This window comes from Danio rerio, chromosome 8 (assembly GCF_049306965.1).
Source record: "Danio rerio strain Tuebingen ecotype United States chromosome 8, GRCz12tu, whole genome shotgun sequence".
NCBI classification, from domain to species: Eukaryota; Metazoa; Chordata; class Actinopteri; order Cypriniformes; family Danionidae; genus Danio; species Danio rerio.
In genome coordinates, this window is record NC_133183.1 from 29308541 (window position 1) to 29333755 (window position 25215).

General features: G+C 33.0%; 1 protein-coding gene across 2 annotated transcripts in view; it reads right to left on the minus strand.

The window, feature by feature from the left end:
* tafa3b (TAFA chemokine like family member 3b) overlaps nucleotides 1-25215 on the minus strand; it is a 154058-nt gene that overhangs the window by 9637 nt on the left and 119206 nt on the right. For both annotated transcript variants that reach the window (XM_005166972.6, NM_001130795.1), the window contains 2 exons: nucleotides 5491-5640; nucleotides 545-669 (listed from right to left, as the gene is read on the minus strand). In XM_005166972.6, the coding sequence (XP_005167029.1) occupies nucleotides 545-669; nucleotides 5491-5640 (275 nt within the window). The remainder of the gene's footprint in view (nucleotides 1-544; nucleotides 670-5490; nucleotides 5641-25215) is intronic.

Here is a 25215-nt window from a genome sequence, read left to right on the forward strand (position 1 = left end):
TACATGACTTATTTATTTAGTTAGAATTTTTAACTTTTATTTGTTGCAGTTGTATAATTTTGTACTCAGTGTTTGTTTAAACAGTTATTAGATTTTTGCATGAGGCTTAGTTTAAGCTGTGCAAGCTGGTCGACAAGCAAGATCTGTCCTGTTGAACAGGAATTACTAAACTAAAACTGAAACTAAACATAAAAAAACTAAGGAGAAATCTTTTCACAAAATTAAAACTAAACTAAAACAACCAAAACCATTAATTAAATTAAATTCATAAAAAATACATTTAATTAAATATTAAACTAAAATGTATCCTTTAGTATGCTTTTTTGTGTATAATCTTTTAGAAACGGGAGTTTCAAAGACCATGTCAGCTTTCAATGTCACGTCACCTACATGCCAAGAGGACAATTCACTTAGAGTGGTGTGTGTGAGTGTGTGTGTGTGTGTGTGTGTGTGTGTTTGTGTGTGTGTGTGTTTGTGTGTGTGTGTGTGTGTGTGTGTGTGTGTGTGTGTGTGTGTGTGTGTGTGTGTGTGTGTGTGTACTAACCTTGGTTGTCTTCACCTTGTTGCCCGTGCTGCAGCTCCAGCCTGTGAGGTCGGGCAGGACTTTACACTCCTCACCATCCACACATGGCTGCATTTGACACCACCACTTCTGAGCTACTATAGATGCTACATTCATAACACAGGGAACACAGACAGGATCCCTAAGGTTAGTACATACAGAAACTATGACTTCTAAGAAATATAGTAGTGTGAAATGTTGGTGTGAGAAATTGTGTGTGTTGTATCTGGATTGGCGCAGTACCTAACTCTGCATTTTCTGAATGCCACCTTTTGAAATGCACTGATCAAGAAATATGTCGGCTTAGACTGTTTTGTGCACTGGTCACAATGTAGTGCAGACTTTGAAAAGAGACACATTAGCCAAACATAATAATGGTTCTTTAGAGGTCACCGTAAAAGCAGCCAAGTAATTTCTGATGGTTAAAAAGAGTGGAACATTGACATTAAAAACTAAATTGCTAGGGCTGTCGATTAACATGCTAATTTAGCGCACTTAATTATAGAATATTTAATGCTTTAATCATGTTGCCTCACATGTACAGTAGCCTACTATAGGCAACAAGCTTCATCAAACTCCATTTTCAGAGAGCTGTAAGTACATAATGTGTACATATAAAAGACATTTGCTTGTTTCCAAAAACAGCTATACGGAGTGCAGCTGAATGCAGCGGTCTTGATATGAATGTTTTTTTAAATGAACTGCTTTTACTTGTCATTAAATATCCAATTATGTTGATTTTACGTTATCAAGGCTTAGAAAGAGCAACATTTAGTATGGTGAAGAACGTCTGAACAATTGTCAGTTGCTAAAGTCATTTGCTACATCCCAATTCACTTTATTTTTGTACATACTTATAAATGCACAGTAGAAGAGAAGGAAAGTTTTAGGACTTATTGATCTTTAAAAGATCACCCTTACAATATAGTACCTGACAAAAGTCTTGCCGTTGATCCCAGTTGTAAGAGTAACAAATAACTTGACTTCTAGTTGATCATTTGGAAAAATGTCAGTGGGTCGATTTTTCAGATGAATCATCTGTTGCTCTGAATCCCAATCATTACAAATACTGCAGACGTTCTCTTGGAACCCGCATGGACCCCAGATTTTCACACAACACAGTCAAGTTTGGTGAAGTACAAATCATCATTTGGGGTTACATTCAGTATGGGGTGTGTGAGAGATCTGCAGAGTGAATGGCAACATCAACAGCCTGAGGTATCAAGACATTTGTGCTGCCCATTACATTACAAACAACAGGAGAGGGCACATTCTTCAGCATGATAGCACTCCTTCTCATACTTTAGCCTCCACCTCAAAGTTCCTAAAAAGCAAAGAAGGTCAAGGTGCTCCAGGATTGGCCAGCCCAGTCACCAGATATGAACATCATTATGCATGTCTGGGGTAAGATGAAGAAGGAGGCATTAAAAATGACTCCAAAGAATCTTGATGTCCTGCAAGAACTTTTTTTGCCATTCTAGATGATTACTTTAATAAGTTATTTGAGTCATTGCAGAGATGTATGGATGCAGTCCTCCTAGCTCATGGGAGTCATACACAATATTCATTCTTTTTTCACTGGACCATAACTTTGTATTCTATAATGTACATTATTTCTGTTAAATGACAAGACTTTTGTCTAAGCAAAGCCATACTGTCCTATTTAAATAATTAAAATCAAGGCATAATCATATTTAATTTTGGTAAAATAAGTGTAATCAAGTGGCCTTTTCCTCTTAAATAAGCCACTTCTAATACCAAATGGTCAACTAGAAGTCAAGTTATTATTTATTGTTCCTAAAACTTGGATAGGCAACAAGACTTTAGTTAGGTAGTGTACATAAAAAAATACATCCTGCATAACAGAACTGGCCTTATAATGGCCTATACACCTCCCTAGATAGATACGTTTATCTACTCTTTTCTAATGTTGTTATTTAAAGGAGACCATTGCAAAGATGTGCAGTGTGTTTTCCCAAATCTTGCCACTATACATTGTCTAGTTTTCTTCTGAGCCATTGGGTGGCAGTTTTTTTTTTTTTGAATATTGTATCGCATATTGAATATCTCATTGCTTAGCATGCTAACAAAATTTTTTTTTCTCAATATTGCACAGCATTAGTTATTTGGTTCATGGTTGTTTGCTGCCTGCCCTGACCTTGAGCCTGTTTCTTGGATTACCCTTTTGTATTTTTCCTGAATTTTTCTTTTGTCTTTTTTTTTTTTTTTTTTTTTTGATTATCCGTTTGTTATGCATTTTAATAATAAAGCTGCATGTGGATCTTCAACTCCATTATCATACTCCATTTGTAAAACAGGATCAAGCAGATTTTGATTTCTCCTTTCGTCACCACTATTTGTATATAAAGAAAGAACATTTATACTAGTTAAATATTGCTGCTGCTTTGAATTCTTTTATTATAAGGTGAGTGTGGCAAGCAGTTTTAAAGACTGCAGGATTTTCCTACTGTATAGTGCTTGAATTATATAGCTGCCCAGAGGTTTTGCATATGCACCCAATGAGTGTTACGACTTTTCTTGAAAATATGATGCAAGGCTTGACATAACAACCAAAGTCATCTGCAATTAATTATAATTAATGTGATTAATTCGAATAAAAAAATTAAGCCTCATGAATTAGGACTGTTTTAGTACCTTGACTAAAACATAAGTGGACTCCAGGGAAAGAATTAAAATAAAATATGACCCCTTTAAATTTAAAAGATTGTGGATTAGCTCAGGGGTGAGAAAACAGCAAACAGATGAAAAGCTATTTGAAATGATACGAAGAGAACGAGTAAAGCATGCGATGGGGTGAAACATGGCTTTTCTGACATTTCCTCTCACGCAGAGCGCTGCGTGTAGAGACACTTGAGCTATTTTTTCCTAAGCTTACAGTCAGGCAAAATAAGATAACGATCGATTTCTCTGTCAAGTGGACAGTGTTGACACAATATTAAATGAAACAGCCAGACAGCTGAGGGAGACAAAGAGACCAAATGACAGGGGGGAAAGAGGGAGAGGGGTGAAAGATGCAGGGCATAATTTCACATTAAACGCTTTTCCTCAAACATACAAGAAGCAAACAGAAGCAAACAGTTCCAGCAATTTATATTAAATGGACCGAAATAGTGCTGTGCAATGAATATTCAAAGGGCACCTATGATCAAAGTCAACTTTTGTAAGCTGTTTGGACAGACCTGTGTGTAGGTATAGTGTGTCCACTGTCATATTGCAGTAATATAAACCCAACAAGACTCTTTTAAAAATGATGTTAAAATAGGATCCAAATCCCAGTAATTTTGAGGCCCACCGCAACATGACATGCAGTGCAGTTTGCCCGCTCACCAAATTAATTGACAGGTGCCAAGTTTGTATAATAACATGTATACTACACATGTCCATAGAACATTTTGTTTTTGCAAAGAAACTGTGATTAAAATATCTGTTCCAACTCTGAGTCATTTATACAAGTTTTGTAAGTCTAAAATGTTTTTAAATTAGTGCATGTTTGTAATAAAATCATTGTATAAATCTTAATCGCTATAATCACCACAGCCGCATGATTTCAATAAACGTTAATATATGTGTGTGTGTGTATAGAGCAAACTGCATTTGTGTGAGACTCATCATTTCAGAAAGGCTTGAATAAATTAGACTACAAATACATGAAATAAACTTACTTGGTATTCTTGACTAATGAGCTTATTTCAACTTCATCTGAGTCTGTCACTATCACAGATTGCTGTTTATCTGATGTAACGCAGTAAAAGCAGACACGTAAAATGGTAATGGTGGGCAGGGAGGAGCAGATCATTTGCATTTAAAGCCAAAGGCTACACAAACAGCTACACTGTACTCACACACCAAAATGGGCAGATTCTGGAAGCTATAATAAATAATCTGATGGGTATTTTGAGCTGAAATTTTACAGACACATTCTGGAGGCACCAAAGGCTTCTCTTACATCTTGTAAAAGGGGTAAAATAGGTGCCATTTAAATGAATCCATTAACATATATTAATCATATCTCAAGTGGTAAACATATACTTCACATATTTTGTAAATTAATTTAAAAATATATTTAAAAGCACATAAAATATATTGTATAATTATTTTGTAGAAAATAAATAAATACAACTGACATGCAAAATTTAAAGAAAATCCTTATTTGATGGCCAAATCATCTAATGTAAGGAACATATTTTAAATATATTTAAATATTTAAATAAATAAATAAATAAATAAATAAAATATTTTAATACCATCCAGTCTACTTTAAGACTAAAATATTGACCCTGAAATACATTTAATATTTTATTTTTGTATATGAAATTTGAAATTTAACAAAATATATTTGTGATTTGAAAGATATACTTTAATAGGCCTCGCAGTTAGAAAATATACAGTTGATGACAGAACTATTAGCCCCCCTTTGAATTTATTTTTCTTTTTTAAATATTTCCAAAATGATGTTTAACAGAGCACGGAAGTTTTCACAGTGTGTCTGATAATGTTTTTTTTCTTCTAGAGAAAGTCTTATTTGTTTTATTTTAACTAGAATAAAAGCATTGTTCAATTTTTAAGCTATTTTAAAGTCAAAATTATTAGCCCCTTTAAGCTATTTTTTTTCTGATTGTCTGCAGAATTACCCTAACCTGCATGCCTAGTCAACCTAATAAACCTAGTTAAGCCTTTAAATGTCTTGAATATATCTAGTAAAATATTATGTTCTGGCATCATGGCAAAGATAAAATAAATCAGTTATTAGAAATGGGTTATTAAAACTATTATATTTAGAAATGTGTCAACTGTATTTAGCATATATTAATAATTATATCTTAAAAATCTATCCTTTTTTACTAAATAGCATAAACACACTGGACAAATAAAGTCACTATTTATCTGAGCAGAAGTGCAGGTTTTACCGTCCACACAGGAGGGTGCAGCTCTCGTCGTTCCAGCCACTTGTCCGGGGAAGCAGGAACACTTGACCGTCTGCGATCGCTCCTCAATCTTATTTCTGTTACAGCAGCGATGGGCTGCAATCACCTCACATGTGCCAGCTTTCACGTGCACTGCAATAAAAAAAAAACATGAGAACACATTGGACTCTGAATGACACTCATTTACACAGAAACACCTGTTGTCAGTCATTTCACCACAGTCGGTTATTGCATGAGCATGTGTTATGCTACTGTATGAATGTGACGTGTAATGTCCTGATGCTATGCCATATATACTGTATCTCACTATTAATTAAATGTACTAGTAATAATAGTTTTTGTTTCTAACTACATTTCTAATGATATTTTAAAGATTTCTTTTAAATATTGTCATTATAAATATTACATATATTATCAATGATCAAATAAATCATTACAATAAAAAAATGTAACTTCTTGGCTGCTGGACATATTGGAGTTTACACAAAAGGCCAGGACAGATTTTTACAATTTTAGCAATAATTGTTTTGCATTTTGCACCTTGAGCACCATGTTTAAAGTGAGAAAAGATTATTTTATTATTATTATTTTACTATTATTTTTAATGGAATTACATGAAGGCCATGTTTTTATATAACTCATAATGATAAGTAATGCACAATTTTTTACTCAATTATTATTTATTTTTTATTTTTTTGCAGGGAAACATACCTAGCCTAACCCAGTATATATGAGTATATTAAAAATCAGAAAGTCACAATTAAAAATGTAGGAAATGCCATGACATTGTACCCCAAACCATCACTGATCCACCCCCATTCTTCACTCTGTGCATGCAACAGTGGGTGGTACGATTATTTTAGGGCTTCTCTACACCCACATTTGATAAAAACAGTGAAGGTGGACTCATTAGAGAACAATACATGTTTCACATTGTCCACAACCCAGTTTCACTGCTGACACTATTGAAACTAATGTTTGGCATTGGCATGAGTGACCAAAAGTTCGACTTTAGCAGCCTGGCCATGCATATTGACCATGTGGAGCTCCCGGAAAACTCTTTTCGGTTGAAACAAGAGAGTTGAGGTGCACATTTAATTCTGCAGTGAGTTGAGCAGCTGTGTTTTTTTTTTTTTTTTTTTGGATTGGTTAGCACCTGGACATCCATTTCAGACTTCTCCTTCTTGCGTCCATAGTTACCTCTATTGGATGAGGTTCATCATTCTTGGAGGTACTGTATCTGACATTAATCTGGATACCGATACTGTGGCTCTTGACCCGTACCTATAATTTGTCTTGTTTTAAACTTTGATATGTGCCATTGCTTTGCTAAATAATCCATCACACTCTGCTCTTACTGGTGGAATGTGCAATCAAGGAAGATTGGCCACCAGGCTGGTGAAATTTAAACATGAAACCTCCAACACTAAATTGGCCAGTGTTTCAGTTTCATTGTCCACTATGTGTATATTCTGCAATAATAGTACTCATACAGCCTCTTCACGCTTTTGTATTACTCCAACCACACAGAGTGCAAAGCACGGGAATAAACCATACCCGTCAACCCTCCCATTTTTCCTGGGATTCTCCCTTATTTCACAATTCTATTCCCTATTATCCCGTAAAGGTATTTTCCCATATTTCTCCTGTATTTTCAATCTTTCTATGAAAGGTGGCAATAATATTAGATTCACCCTATTCGCAAACCATACCACCTAATCACCAGGGGACGCCATTGCTCATAAATGTGACTATGTTCTGTGCTTTTATTTTATTTAGGCATGAAAATACTTTGAAATAAATATACAAATGAAGAGATTCACTTTCTTTCCTTTACAGGAGCCGTTGCCTCTCCTATGCAATCCTTAAAACAGTTAGTTCATGTAGCATACGTGATTTATAGTAATAAATAAACGCTGTTTCCCACATAATCTGTACAGACGATTCGAATCGCAGCGAAAGTAGACAGTCTGGGTTTTGGGCACGTGCTTGAACAGAGCTATACACATAATAATAATAATAATAATAATAATAATGATAATATCATCTAAACATGTCAATTTTGGTGGGTTTTCTTAAACACAAATATATATTTTTTTTTTAATCAGTCTTAAATGAGCATAAAAAGTTAGGAAAGCAATTGAATGCCTTTCAATTTAAAGTGACACCTCTGTTATTTAATGTAATCAAATGAAAAATATAAAAGAGAGATTAATCCGCTCCTCTTTAATCAGAATGTTTAAATTAAACAGTGAAGGAAGATTAATGGGATCTGATAACTTGATTCGATTTCTTTATAATAGCTATTATATTGAATAGGCTAAACTGTTTGCTAATTTATTTGCACCTTTTTTTTAATGTATACTATTTATTCTATCCTTTGTTAAAAAAATAATAATAATAACAATAATGATAAACCTATTACTGACAGTTTCAACTGTGGATGAAACGATGAAACAGCTCCAGATAAACAGATATAGTAATTTTAGGAAATGTTTTTATCATTTTTGACAGGTATGGAATAAACCCACTACAGTTTGACAAATATTGCAGCTGTTGGACAACATAATGTACTTTTGAGGCTTTTTAGGCAAGAATGTAGTTGTTAAGATTTGTTTATTATGTAGTTGTTCAGCCTTATATTCTTAAAATGTAAGCAAAATCATTTGTTTTTTTATCACTTTAGACATTACGCTAAAGAATCATTCAAATACATTTTTTGAGACTCTCTTTTTGATTTACACAATTATGCTGTCGAACTGTTGTCTAAACAAAATATCACACCGTAGCCAATATGGCTGTGTATCAGGACTGCTGGGGCACTAAGGCACTCGAGCCAATGCATGCCTCCCAGTATATAGAGAACATACAGTAACTGCTCTGTCAACATGATGGCTATTTGCTAGGCTGTCAAAAAGACTGAAATTCTCACAGAGATCTTCACTCTCAGTTTCACATCATCTCAATATCGCGTCAATATAAAAGCATTTTTCTCTTTCCGAGTGTTTGAAAATTGTAGACATGCCTTTGAAACATTAAAGCCGAAACTGGAAGACATTAAAACACAGAGTTCTTTTAGAGAAATGAGAAAAACTGGGATAATGAGTAAAACACATGTCTGCATTCATTTATTCACAGATTGCTCTTGATCTTTCTCAATCCACCCACCTTGTCTGAAGCATTCAAAACAGTTTATTGTGGATCAGGGCAGCTTAGTGAGTTTCGTTCTCCAAACAGCAAAGGCTTGAGCTGAAATTTAGCCTGAGCTTTTTGAACAAGGCTCTTAATGGCTGGAGCGGCTCTTTGTGTTTATAGAGGTGACTCTTCTAACTGTGAGCTGCTATAAAGTTTCTGATCCCTGATTGTGAAGGGAGTTTTAGCACAGCGACAGTTATGTGCACACAGATCGATAGTGAAGCTTCAGGGTGTTTTTTTTTTTTTTTTTTTTAATACAGCCCAAAAATAAAAGCTCTAAATCTGTGCAGGGCCCTCTAGTGCAAACTGCACTCACTTCTTCCAGATTTATTGGTCATGAAAGCAAGATGTGCCTTTAGTTTTTGGCTTTGATTTCTAAGAAAAAAACAGCAGTGTTCTAAAGCAAGCTGTTTGTTCCAGTTAGTTCAGATGAAAGCTTTGGGTATTAATAAGGCTGCTGGACTTTGTCTGTATCTAATAGTAGAAATATTCTGCTGGTCAGATATGATCAAAATTTGTCTTAAAGCAATGCGCGCTGGTAAGAAATTTTGTCCGGATTGATGCTGCTCAGACGCCACGTGACTGTCACATGTGGCATTAAAGTACCGCGACAGCGCTCCGAGATCAGACGATTGATTCAGCCAGTGCAGCATCTGAAGAGCGAATGCAGGACCTGCAATGATGACACGGATATTACACGATAGGCTGAGTTCACCGCATGACAACAACCACGTGTGTTTCAGGTTTATTATTGGACAACTTCAGTCTCAAAACAAACAATTTACTTTTTATACCATCTCTATCTTGAACACATCATGCTTATTAAAAGAATACAAATATTTTACTGCAGTATCATATTTAGTTAAATAATTTGTTCATAAAGACTATATTGTTTGCGCAGGTTTATTCAACCTTTTTATGCAGACTATTTACTGTATTCAGCTCCATACATTATTTAAATTGTTGATTCATTAATTTTTTTGTCGGCTTAGTCCCTTTATTAATCCGGGTTCGCCACAGCGGAATGAACCGTTAACTTATCAAGCACGTTTTTACACAGCGGATGCCCTTCCAGCCGCATCCCATCTCTGGGAAACATCCACACACATTCACACACACACTCATACACTACAGACAATTTAGCCTACTCAGTTCACCTGTACTGCATGTCTTTGGACTTTGGGGGAAACTGGAGCACCCGGAGCAAACCCACGCGAAGGCAGGGAGAACATGCAAACTCCACACAGAAACGGCAGATGAGCGGAGACTCCAACCAGCGACCCAGCGACTTTCTTGCGTGAGGCGACAGCACTACCTACTGCGTCACTACATCGCCTGATTTAAATTATTATTTTTTTGTAAATAAACCAAATAATTACTAAATTAAGACTTTCAGACTTGAAATAAAATAATTATCACCATTGATCCTGACACCATTATAAAAGATTTCTTAACAAATTAAGTAAAAAAAATATATTTGATCAAATATAAAAATATACGATTATAAAATATTTTATTTCCTGTCAACCCGAAATTTTAAAAGTGACATTGATGTACCTGCTCTTTTGGGGAAATTTCTACTCTTCTACTCTTTATTTTGGTTCTTTTGTTCAATCTTTTTGGATTAAAGTGCGTTTTTAAAAATCCTTATATTATCCAAAATAAACCTATTCGTGGATATTTATTTCCTTTTTATGTGCCCTCACGCTTTCCCCTTATTTCTCATGCGTTTGTTATATAGGCTGCCTAAACTTGATTCATAATTCCCTTATTGTTTAAAAATGAAATATAGTTTGTAGAGACTGTATTCTGTTTTATTTGTACTGTAAATTTTTGTTGGTATTTCAATAATTAAATAAATAAGCCAAAAAGAAAACAAATTAATAAATCACGCCATGTGATCGGTCATGACTGCAGCAAATTTGAGCCCCGAAGTGTCCAGCTTGACGCCTCCGTTTTCAACTCCGCCCCCGCCTGTGCTTGGCTAATCTTGTTGATCACTGGCTGCAGCCGTGCTTCATGTCGAATGCACCTATAGCCTTAAACGTGTATTGCACACATTGTTACAAAAAAAGTAAAATAAAAATCTTACATATACTGTAGGAACGGTATAACAGAAAAATGTGGCTTTTTTAAACCTTGACTTTTCCGAACTGCAGTATACTTTGAAAACAATTATCGTCCCATGCCTAGTGGTGTTTAGCATTTTTCTAAAAAAAGGTAAAAGGAAAAAGTTGTTTGCTTTCAATAATAATAATAAAAAAAATGTAACATTGTATGTTTGGTATGAAGAATGTTTAAAAAAATAGAAGAAAATTAAATATAATAAAATAAAACAAAAAAGTAACTATGATTTTGTTTATCTCACACTTGTGAATGTATATATCTTTCACTTGCAAATCATAACCTCATAGTTGCAAAATAACTTCACGATTTGTTCACTGAATTATAAGAATTTATTATAAAATGTCTACTCTTACACTTCTTAAAAGTAGCATAAAAAAGTTGAATTGCATCAAACAGATCTCAACCGCCAACAGTATATGCAGAACAGGCTAAGCATTGAAATTGCTACAGTATGTTGTAAATGACTTAGATAAACCAACCAGCGTGATCAAACATTACACCAGTGTCAGAATGCAATGACCTTTAGTGAGTTTTGTGAGTGCCGTGCTGGAATATCCTTCATAACAGTGCATGCTTTATGTGGCTGTATGGAATGACTCTGTCCTTCAGCAGATGAACAGCACAGGGTGAAACAGCCAATCAATTCAATCTGCGCACACATTACCTCACATCACATTCATCCATCCTGACCGGGTCATCAGGGCTCACGCTGCTGGCCAACAGTGTGTGTGTGTGTATGTGTGTGAAATGTGAAAATGTCAACCGTCCCGAGAGATCGACGATTCTTTCAACCATATTCTTTCTCATCATGCATCTCACTAACTGCAGTGACAGGGCATTTCATTTCTGTGTTCGCAAACATGATGGGATTCACCAGTGTGGGCCCTGAAGATTTCCACAGGGGAGGTTTTTTTTATCTTCGTCTCATACACATACACACAGTCACACTCACACTGACATACAGCCGCCAACAGGCTTTTAGGTCAAGGGTCTGAGTGTGTGTGTTTGCAGAGGAGTCATGTGTCTGTATTTATTTCTGTCAGTTCTCACTTTCTTGTTTCTTTTCTCTATCTATCTATCTATCTATCTATCTATCTATCTATCTATCTATCTATCTATCTATCTATCTATCTATCTATCTATCTATCTATCTATCTATCTATCTATCTATCTATCTATCTATCTATCTATCTATCTATCTTGCCAAATGCAAATATTAGTGTAATCGCAAAGAGAAGACGATGGCTTTCCTGTGTCATGAGACCAGAGGACTGGCTTGATGTGTCAGAAACCATCAAGAGTGAAGGAACGAGATTTGTATTCTGCACCTTACTAACCACAGGAGATGCTGCTAATTGCTCAGTATGTTAATGATATCTTCACAGCTTTACCAAGACAAGCTCTTTCAGTCTCCTGAAACTCTGTCCTGATCTCTCATGCATCACCAACATCTTTAGGATTATATCCTGGCCAAAGATAAACAATTTCATTTCACAAAAGCAACAAAAAGTGCCATTATTTGCCATTTTCAATGTACGTGGATTATCAGGCTTAAACAAACTTTTCAATTGCATTTATTATTGTGCATTTGAATTTGCCACCAGTTACAAAATGTCAAACTGAAGTTGCAAATCCAACAAACAGTACAAACACAGGGGTTCTATAAGTTCAAACAAAGTAAATTGTACTTTAAAAATCATGTTTAATTTGTTGTGTTATTTCCCATTTGTTTGTAATTCCAAGTGAGATACATCAGCATATTAGTAGTTAGCCTAATTAAGCTAGCATTTTTGTTGTATCAAAACATTTCATCAATTATCTGTTTATTTCCTAATTTTGCTTTTCATACAGTATAATAATGTGTAATCTTTCAACTAAAATGTAAAATATTATGTTAAAGAGGACCTATTTTATCCCCCTTTTTTAAGATGTAAGATTGGTCTTTTTGTCTCCAGATGTGTCTGTAAAGTTTCCACTCAAATTATCTATCAAATTACTTATTATACCTTTCAAAAACGTAAAGATTTTTAACTCTGAGCACACTATAGCTGTTTTCGTTGCCTGTGCATTTAGTGCAAATGAGGGGTTTCTCTCCACCCACCATTCCCATGTGCGTGTCAGAGCCATAGTGATCACTCTGGATGTAGACTGCACCTGCTGTGTCTCAGGCAGATACACAGCACAGTGACACACAAGAATGAAGAAGATCTCCCTCACTACAGTAAGAACTTTCCCCAACAGCGTAGATTTGCTTTTGATATTGGTGGGGACCTAATTTGACACCAAACCCCCAATTGTAAAATTTAAATGTAACTTCATACTTAAAATGTAAAGTTAAAGCAATGTCTGACAAAAAAAAAGTTGTTTAATCAAGACTTCTGTTAACTGAGAGCTTATTTGTGCATAATCATTTACCACTGCATCTGAACACATTTTTTGCAAGTATAATATTGCCATTTATGCACTTTAAGCTAAAAGATGACTTTACATGTCTATGTTATTTTCCTTCTCTAAGTGTGCAAACACGACAGCACATGCTCTATTTCCCACTTCAATTAAATTCAATTAGTAATAAAAACAAAATTAAATCTTTGAAATGTAGCTGCTTATGTCCATGTCTCACTTGAGTCTTGCACAGTAATCCTGACTGGAAGATTTCAACAAAGCAATATTTTATTTTGGAAACGATTAAATTATCAGTGGGGACATTTTAATAATATGTGGATATTGGTGGGGACATGTTCCCTCCGTCCATGCTAATTCTACACCCTTGACTTTCCCAATGTTTTTTTTTATGTATTTGTTGTGGAGTTAATGCAAGGCTTTCTGCAACGATGAGTCAAACACAATGCCATTGAACTGCTCAGATTTGCAGGGATTTAGATCCTATTTTAACATCAAGAAATTAAAAAAGAGCCTTATTGTGTTTCTACCACTCCAATATGACTGTGGACACACTATACTTACACACAGTTCTGTCCAAACAGCTTACAAAAGATGATTTTCAACATAGGTGGTCTTTAATTAAAGTTAAATGTGTCTTTTCATGTTTAGTTTAATGTGCTACTTGCTATTCATTAGTAATTAAATATGACATTTACTAGCAATTCTAAGATAAAATTGTAAAATTGATGATAAAATAAGGTTCTGTAAGGATTTTTTTACCAAAACATAGTTGATGCATTCATTTTTTCTCTAGATTTGAACATACTGTACATTCGCAACTTACACTGTAAAATCTGTTGATCAAGTGTTTATGATTGTATATTTTAAAAGAAAAACGTGTGATTTAAAGACATTTTACATGTATTTATTTATACTTTCAGACTAATAAAAAGTAAGTAATTATAATTGATATATTATATCAGCTGTCAGGACTATTTTCTGCTTTGCTATGGATTTACTTCTTAGAGTTTTTCTTATTACTTTGGTCCATTTCTCAGATCCGAATTAAAATCCTCAAAACTACCTGTTCAATCTCCAGACCATAGTGTCACTTGTGCATCGGTAAAGCAGTTTCTCATTTTTTTTTGATCTAGTTGCAAATGCTTATGTACGTCCATGCAGATGATTATGTTCAATTCTCTGAGGTTTCCTACATTATCAATTGGTTATGTCATGTTGATCAAAATGTATTATTTTAGTCTCTGTTGAATAGTCTCACCCCCCACAAAAATTTAATCCATTGCTCATGGCATAAATCTTTACATGCAAAATGGTCTTATCCATACACAATGACTCATAATTCTGATGGAACTGACTTGTTCACCTTTTAGAGGTCTACCTGCATAGCACTTCACTAGCTGGCCAGTGATTCTCAGCTGGTTTGGCCATGGGACCCACATTTTTACATGGTCATCAAGCTGCGACTCAAATTTTTAAGAACTATAATATAATTTTAGGAATTACAATTCATTTGTATTTGTTAAAATACACAAGCAGTGACAGATAAATCATAAGAAAATCACCAAGACTTACAAATAAACAATACTTTATCACTGTCATTTAACAAAATTTATCAAATTCTAGAAATATTACAATGAACGTCAAATATTGTAAACAGTGGTTAGGGTAAGGAAAAGTTAAGTTACCATGAACTAAACTGAACTGTTAATAAAACATTAACACTGATCCTGTTGAGCAGAAGAAAACAAAAATAGCAAATTAAAGTAAAATGATTAAAATAATCATAACCACTTTTATAATAATCACTAGTTATTTGCTCTTCTGCTTTTTTGTGGGCTTTCTTGGCCTTTGCTACATGGTGAGCGCAGTAAGATGCACGGAGTGCCTATACTTGTTTTGAACATGAAGATGTTCGGCACTTTTGTGATGCCCTCTCAGCTATTGGAGTCATCTTTGAAAATAGTCCACAGGTTTGTCCTTGCAACTGGGATGTTTGGTTTCTGAATGTCGTTATAATTTAGAAGGTTTCATGCTCTCTTGTGAGAGCACCTCACTACATTTGACATACTGAGGTTTTAAGCCTTTTTTGTTGTCAATATATGTAAATCCACACTTTACATATTCGGTGTCGTATTTGCGCTTCAACATATTTGTTGCTATGATTAAATGAAATTTCACATGTCAAATGGTATGGTTGTAGCGTGCACATTTCAAAATAAAGGTCTGATATAAGCAAAATCAGTAAAAAATTAAACTCGTTGTTTTTTTGACCACACATTCCGCGACCCACTGAAAATGTTCCCACGACCCAAAAGACCACCAGTTGAGAAACATTGCTCTAAACCCCAATCCCATTCAGATCATGACACAAATGTAACTCCACCAGTCCCACACCACCCAACCCGCTCCAAGCTGGGATTGAACCAACAACTTTCTGCATAAGAGTCAGTTGCTCTTTCAAGGAGGCACTTTACTAGCTGGCTACACAAGGAACCCTAAAACAAAAATACACCTTTTCATCTCTGTCATTTAATGAATAATATCCTACACATATTGCTGGGAAATTATATAATTTTGCTATATTTAAAGAGAAAGCAAAATTATTTTGCTAACCTCACTGGCAGATAATTTTGCAGGAAAAACATTTAATTTTAGCATATTATTTCTTAAAACAAGACAATTTGTTTTACTTGTCTCGAAAATGCTTCTTGATTTAAGAATTGTTACATATTTTTACATACAAGACAAAGTAAGTAAGTTCTAAGTAAGAACAGCATTTTTTGCAGTGATGTATAATCAAAATCTACACTTGCAGTAATGAATGTGAAATGCAGCCTCAATTAAAAATCAAATCAAATTTAGGAATCATAACATAATTAGGCACTCTTAATTAAATTTTGTATAACACACCAATGCATTACTGTAACCGCTGTTGGTCATTACGAAGCTGATAATGATGATGACAGGAAATTTCTAATATGTTAAAAAACTCAAAACACACAGCCTTCAGAATTCAGTTCAGTATAATCAAACATTTCCACACAGATATATCAAACAGTTTCTCATTCAAAGATCGCAAAACGTCTGTAGGAAAACTGGCAGTCGTTATATCTCTGAAGGCACATCTCCTGTGGCGCAGCTTCAGAATCAGCTCTTTAGAAGAAGAGCACTCAAACACATAAGCATATTCATATGCACGTGCTCAGAGATGAAGTAAATTGTTGTGCAAACATGGTCACAGATGCTTTCAGAGGGTACACAGAAAATTAAAAGAGACAGCTTAAAATATACATCAGTAATTGACTAAAAAACTACAAATGAACTCACTTTTATGAAGTTTTTAGATCCAATAATATGTGTCAGATTCAATGCAGGAATTTAAATGCATTCTATGAACATTATAATATTGTTTGGTAAAAAGTAATTAGCATTTTAACAAATTACTCAGAACACTTTAGTGATAACATAACTATCCAATGACATGTTGACATTATGAGAAAGGATGGACATTTTAAACAGAATGCACAGTCATCTGATCAAAGCTTTTTACCATTTAATGTTAGATGAGCATATGTAAAGTTAATCTAAGAAACAATTTTATTACACAACATTTACATTAAGTCATTTAGCAGACGCTTTTGTCCAAAGCGACTTATAATTGAGGAGGTATTTAGCAATTCAACAAGAGGCAATACATACGAGAAGTGTTATATATCAAAGTAACTTGTTTATGCTCAGAGAATTTAACGCTAGGAGTTTTTTTTTTTTAAAGGAGACAAGACTCAGACCCCGACTGGAGGCTCCTGTAGAGGGTTTTATAATCTTTCCTGTTTATGATCTAAAATTTAATTAATTAATTTATTCATTCATTTTCTTTTTGGCTTAGTCCCTTTATTAATCTGGGGTCGCCACAGCATAATCAACGCCAATTTATCCAGCATATGTTTTTTTATGCAGCGGATGCCTTTTCAGCCACAACCCATTACTGGGAAACATCCACACACACTCATGTATATGGACAATTTAGCTCATTGCACACTCATATAAACGGACTCAATTCACCTACAGTATACAGTACCACATGTTTTTGGACTTGTGGGGGAAACCGGAGCACCCGGAGCAAACCCACATGAACGCGGGAGAACCTGCAAAGTCTACACAGAAATACCAACTGACCAAGGCGAGGCTCAAACCAGCAACCTTTTTGTATGAGGCGAACATGCTACCCACTGCACCACAGTGCAGCCCCACAGTGCATTTTTAAAACATTATTCAAACTATTAGAAAATGAGGTTGTAAAGCTTTTTAACAAAGGTAGACATAAAAAAACTGTAAATAGAAAAATTGACATTAACGTATTGGCTTTATCTGCAGTAAATTAACAATGGTGTGTTAAATTAATAATTACAATTGCAATATAAAACTACAGAATAATTGTAATTATTTTTTGCAGTGTACTTTGGGTTCCTAAAAATACAAAAAAATCCAATTGGAAATGTTTTTGTTACAAAAAAGCAAAAATAAGCCAAAAATATAGATATACAGTATATATATATATATATATATATATATATATATATATATATATATATATATATATATATATATATATATATATATATATATAAATAGGACAAACAACAAATAAAATAAAACAAAGCAAACAAAAATTGTATTAATCAATAAAATAAAATAAAATAAAATAAAGCAAGCATCAATCAAAAACAAAACAAAACAAAACAAAACAAAACAAAACAAAACAAAACAAAACAAAACAAAACAAAACAAAACAAAACAAAACAAAACAAAAAACAAATAAAATGATACAAAAAACACAAGTTGGATTCAAGTTTGTATCTTCACTTTTTTATTTGGATTTTATTTTAAAATTCCAATTTAGTTACTGCTGAAAATATTTTATTTTGTTAAGAAAAAGTGCAGCATTTGAGAAAAACTGAATGGACACTTGTTCACTTTAGATGTCTTAAATAATTTTGTAAAAAAATCGTGACAAAGTCATGAATTGTGTGATTAGTATCATGAATCATATCGCATCATTAGTCATGTGAATTTTTACATCCCTAGTGTGTAATAATGAGCAACAAATTTCCTTTTTTAAGTAACAAGCTCATCACAGATAATGAAGCAGCAAATTTTTGGGGGGTTGATTATGTGTTATAGTGGATCCAAACTCTTTAGAAGTTCGACCATATTTATGCAGTGTACTATCTGTATAAAATTATTTTGAATCATCCAGCAGACAGAGACAGAAAGGAAGAGAAAAAGAAAACAATATAAAAAGAGATATTCTACCAATTGTAGCAAGAAAAGCACAAAGCTATTGTTGGAGTTACTGTGTTATACCAGCAGGTCTTAAGCTTTCATTTCGTTATTGATCTTTTGGATGGCTTTAATATATCACTGAATTCACCTTGCGTTGTGCGTGTGTGTGTATGTGTGTAGTAGTTGTGGACTCAATTGTTCGTGCCCTGGATTGTAATACGCTATAAACAGACTGCTGGCAGGTATTATAAAACAATGCAGTGAACACCGACACATGTTCTCAGATACCATTAACCTGGTTGACTGTTCATAAGACAGCATGTATTGCTGAAGGTAATGGGTTTTATGTGAATCCCGCTCTGCCTGAATGTTTAAAATCACATAGAAAATGAGAATGTTTCTCTGCTATACAGACCTCTGCACTGAGGGAGCGAGAAATGCTGTTAGCAAGTGATAGCATGAGAGAGCAAAGCACCGTGTTGTGTTTACATGTTTTTGGTCATGTTTTATGGTTTTGGTTTCTTGTGGATATGATTGACACTTTTAAATTTAACTGATTTTTATTAAACCTCATAAATTTCAACTTGTATTTTTAACAACCAAGGCTCATTCTGAAAACATACCTCTATATACATTTCTGGAGAGCGCCAAATACATCTCAGGAGCTACATTTTTTTGCAGTTTTTGTTTTCACAAATCCACCAGATGCTGCTGTACATGCTTTTTGAGATGTCAAATTTCTCTTGCGAAAGTTCGCATTCGTGCCTGCTTTTCTCTCGTAAATGCCCTAGTGAAAATTTTTTAAGTAGTTTAATGAAAATCTCTAAAACAAAGTACAGCATAACAAATTATTGCAAAAATCAATAATACTCTAAATAAAATATATAAATAGAGAAAAAAATGATTAATTAAATCTGTTGAACATTTTAGTTATTGCATCAGTTTATTTATTAATTAATTAATTAATTAATTTGATTGGTCAATTAGTTCAGTTGAAATGAATGTATCAGATAAATATTTAATCATAAAAGGTAATCGTGAGTTAGTTTAAAGCAATAGCTAAAATAAAAATACAAATTGATTCACTCCCATGTGGTTTGAAACTTTTATGACTTATTCTGGTGAACACAAAATTTGATATTTTGAAAAATGTTGTAAAGCTATTGCCATTGACATCTACAGTAGAACAATGCTGTAAAAATCTATTATTAATTCAGTTCAATTCAAGTTTATTTGTATAGCACTTTTTAAAATATTATTGTTTCAAATTAGCTTCACAAAAGGTGAACATTACTGCATTACAACCTAATTAAGTTAAAGTTACACTCAAATATAAGTTATTATACAAAACAACCTGCAGTTTTACAGCATAGGTGATGCGTACATGTTTAATGAAGTGTGTTTGTGTATCAACAGCTTTAAAATCTTTTCAAAATCTTCTTTTGTGACAAGTGAAGGGTGATTCAAGGATGACAGACATGTTATTTTTGGGTAAACTTTCCCTTTAAGCACTTTTTAGATCATTTCATTTCTTTGTTGACTGTGTATGTGACTATGATGTGGACTGACGTTTTGTATTCAATTATTTACTGGTAAAGTGTCCACTTGTTAGCTTTCATACATGAACACTGTAGACGGGAAGCTTATGAAAGTGTGTTTACTGCAAGCACCGCTTGTATTATGTATGATGAGCACAGCGGTCACACAAACTTATGTCATTCATACAGAACAGTAACTAAAAATACCTAGCCATATTGCACAAGCATATTCTCTACATGTAAACCTATACATTATTCAAACATACGATTCAAACGCGTGATCACAGAGGCTTGACGGAGTGTGTGATCTACTCTGTCACTTTTGTGGTGTATTATTGGAGTCTGTGGAAAATGTGTTTTGATGTTATGAAATAGATTAAATGGAAGTATAATATAGCAATAGAAATATTGTTGGAATATCTATCTCTATTCCATGCGTGTTCAAGAGAAAAGGTCTGGAGAGGTTTTTATTCAATGTCAAAAATATTAGTAATTTATTGGATACAAATGAATAATTCGATGACAGAGCTCTGGGTTACATTACCCCAATGCAATACAAGAATTACATTCAAGAGGTTCGCAACTAACATACATTTCCTGACTTCAGCATATATACACCACCGATCTTAACAGGTGGAGTTTTGGTGTAACGTCACTTGTCAGTCATTGTTCTTTCCTCCATTGGCGTCCCTTCGCCATACTTCCTCTTTTTCTATGAATTCTCTGCCCAACAACAAAGTATACATCTTTCTGTGTTCTGTGTTCAGTTTTAACACCTCTCTTCAGACAGGAAGTTTCTGCAGAGCTGAATTTAATTTTGGACCCGCATCTATCTTCTGCAAAAATGCTAATTAGTATGCACAGCACTCACCCACAACATTAGAAGTTCAGTTAATATATGACCCTTACATGACCAATACAAAAAATTGTTTGATTAAAAGAAAAGAGACAAAAAATAACAAAAAATGGTTCCTATTATTCAATAATATAGTACAGGTTATGAACAAATAATGCAAAAATAAAGTTTAAAACATAAAACATAAAAAAATAGAACATGATATAACAGAATAGAATACACTGTAAAACACTGTTAAGTTGTCCCAAAAATGTCAGAATTGTGTTGTTTTAAGTCATTTAAAAAAAAAGTAATTGGAACTAGCATCAAAGTTTTGAATGTAGCATAGAATACACCCAACAAAGTGAGAAGAATGCTTGCTTTGTTTTCAAAAGCTGACATTTTGACATCAAGAAAGGAAAAATAAAGTGTAATCACAAGTTATCATATATATATATATATATATATATATATATATATATATATATATATATATATATATATATATATATATATATATATTCATTCATTTTATTTTCGGCTTAGTCCCTTTACTAATCTGGGGTCCCCACAGCAGAATGAACCAGCAACTTATCCAGCATCTTTGGACTTGTAGGGGAAATCGGAGCACTTGGAGGAAACCGACACGAACAGGGGGAGAACATGCAAACTCCACACTGAAATGCCAACTGACCCAACTGGGGCTCAAACCACCAACCTTCTTGCTGTGAGGCGATCGTACCCTCTGCACCATATATATATATATATATATATATATATATATATATATATATATATATATATATATATATATATATATATATATATATATATATATATATATATATATATACATATATATATATATATATATATATATATACATATATATATATATACATATATATATATATATATATATATATATATATATATATATATATATATATATATATATATATATATATATATTTATGGTGAAAAACCAACATATTTAACATTATTTATATATATATATATATATATATATATATATATATATATATATATATATATATATATATATATATATATATATATATATATATTGCTTTTTCAAATAAGTTACAGTACTGATTTACACTGTAAACAGAAATTAGTAAGCAAAACTCAAAATATTTAATTAAACTTATTGACTCAAAATGTTTAGGTTCATGAGATTAAAAATTTTAATTCTTAAAAAAACTTTTTATTACAGTTAAATTAAAACTTGTTATTAAATCAACTTAAATATTTTAAGTTACAGTAACTTCAAATTTTGCTTACCCATTCTAATGGCATTAAGGTAACATTACTTAAAAAAACAAATACACAAAGACCCACTTTTAAGTTGAATCAACTCAATATTTATTAGTATCTTTGTTTTTTTAAGTACAAGTAACTCTTGTAAAACAACATTAACATTTAAAACGCAATACTAAAAATGGAAGCCTCAAAACTAAATTTGACACTTCAGTGTTCATTTAAAAGAAAGAAACAAAAAAATAAAAAATGAGCACTATAGAATAAAGCCTGAAACGCAGTCTTGTTTGACCACACCTTTGACATTACAAATTCACAAACCTGCATGAACTTTTACAAAAACATGAACCATTTAAAACTAAATTACCTGTATGGTTACCAAGTATTATCCTAGTATTATGGTTACCCTGCTGTACTTAACAACTCTCAAGGACAAGCTGTATTAATGACAAATAACATTATTGGTATACCAATAATGTCCAAAATTAGTAAACATTACACCCATAATATAATTATAATATTATAAAATAAAATAAAATAATATAATATAACATAACATAACATAACATAACATAACATAACATAATATAATATAATATAATATAATATAATATCTGCTTTGATAGGTTGAGGTGGATCAAAAAGGTGAGTGTGATGACATCTGATCTCCTGTGCGGATGCAGCCCTATAAAGACCCCGAGGGACATATTTCACTTTTACAAGCGGATTTTTCCTCCCGCTTTGTGAGGGGGAGTTTCATGACATGGCTATTAAAGCCTGTGTCATTTTATGGCCATTTCAATCAGGCTCTATTTCAGAGGACAAATTGAGCTCCACCCTGAGAAGGTTCACCTGATCCACACACACACACACATGCACGAATTATAGATTATTTACCATCATGCGGTATGTATCCACGATTTGTCAATAGTCAGATTGTTATCACTATACTTCCCTATTTAATCAACTACATTAAGAATTGCAAAATTTATTTTTTTCACAAGCATTCAAAATATTGTTTTAATGTGCAAATGAGTCATTATTTTATTAAATTTGCATATGTGTATAGAACAAAAATGTGTATACTGAATGAAGCTGCTTACAAACATTGTTTGGTCACACTTTAGTTTGATGGTCTGCTTGTTAAATTTCAGTTACATTACATCTACATGCCAAATAATTCCCATTAGATTATAAGTAGACTGTTTGGTAGGGGTTAAGTTTAGTTTAAGTTTACATGTACTTGCAAAGTTTCTTATAGTGAGTTAAATGTCTGTTAAAGGAGCAGTATAAGCAGATATTGAGCAGACAGTCTAATATTCAAACGGACTATCAAAATAAAGTGTTACCCTCCATAATTCTGAGACCAGAAAACAAGAACTCTTCTTAAATAAAATGTTGTCTATACAGTAATGAGAACAATTATGAATATATATATATATATATATATATATATATATATATATATATATATATATATATATATATATATATATATATATATATATATATATATATATAGTTAAATTAATAAATAAATAAATAAATTCAAATACAGACATGAATAAATCTGTAAATTCTGGTGTAAAAATAAACACATCCGTTTAAAATTGAGTTTTGCCACTAAAATTACAAGCCACCAAACTGATAATGTTCTAAAAAATAAACAATTTAAAGTGCATTTTGCTTTTTTCCCCTAAATTAGATAAAAAAAAACCCTCTATTATTTATTCTTCTTTTTCCCAGGAAGGTCCCGTTCAGATATACAACCACTTCATTACTGATGATCATACAAAAAGTTTCAGATAATCTACCACATACAACACACAAGTCTAAGTTACGCTTATCCAAAAATCAGAACAGAGATTCTTCATCTACCACACAATTCAAACAACAGCAAAGCTTGTCCATTCCACACTGGATCACTATATATATATATATATATATATATATATATATATATATATATATATATATATATATATATATATATATATATATATATATATATATATATATATATATATTCAAACAAGGAATTGCTTCTAGTAGAGCATTTTTCTGAATATTTTCACTGAAAATGGCGAAAGAGTCACTCCATAAAGAATAAACCAATTTAAAATGTCCAAAATCATCTCTGTTGTCAGACTGATGGTGAAAATGCTCATTTAATGATGTAGTTATGGTATGGTTTGTTCATATGTGTGTGTTCTCTAAAGCAGGCTTCACCAGTGTGTGTGTGTGTGAGCGTGTGTGTGTGTGAGCGTGTGTGTGTGTGTGTGTGTGTGTGTATGTGTGCGCGTGTGTGTGTCCGCTTTGCTGCAGTCTGCATCAGTGGAGGCGTGTGTTAAAAACAGGCTAGATGGATTGGGAATATGGGCGTCCCATTAAAAACCCTTTTAACCTGCTCTCTAGTGTTGTCCACTACACACACAGTACAATACCCTGCTCTACTGTAAGAGCTATAGCTCTCTCCACTTTGACCACCAGAGTGCTTTTATTTCACACTTTTTTAAGCCAAGAAATGAATTGAAAAAATTCAGTTTTTGTAACACTTCAACAAAGTCTGACTTAGAATCACAATAAAAACACAATAAATCACTGTTTTATTCAAAACCGCAATCAGACAATATAGTTCTTATAACAGCAACAAAAAACAACTGACAATTAATTTTCTCCCTTAAATATGCATCGCAGTTTTCTTAAGACAGAATCAGGGCATAAAGTAACTACATGGGCTATATTGTTAAGTTTGGAAGTATAGGTAACAAGCTAAAAGCCAATCACTGTAATTATTATAATACATTCCTAGTGCTTATGACTATAAAATAAAGTGCTATTTTATATTTTAACCTGTCCAATGAACATTTGTAAATATGCTATCAATTCGTTTGGTTAGAAATGCAGTATTAATGTTATTTCACAGTATAAAATCACAATATACTATTGTGTAATCTCAATGAGAAAAGTCTCACATATAATAAAGTCCATACATTATTCAAAATAAGAAATCAATATTTCTATTTCGGTTTGGACAGATTT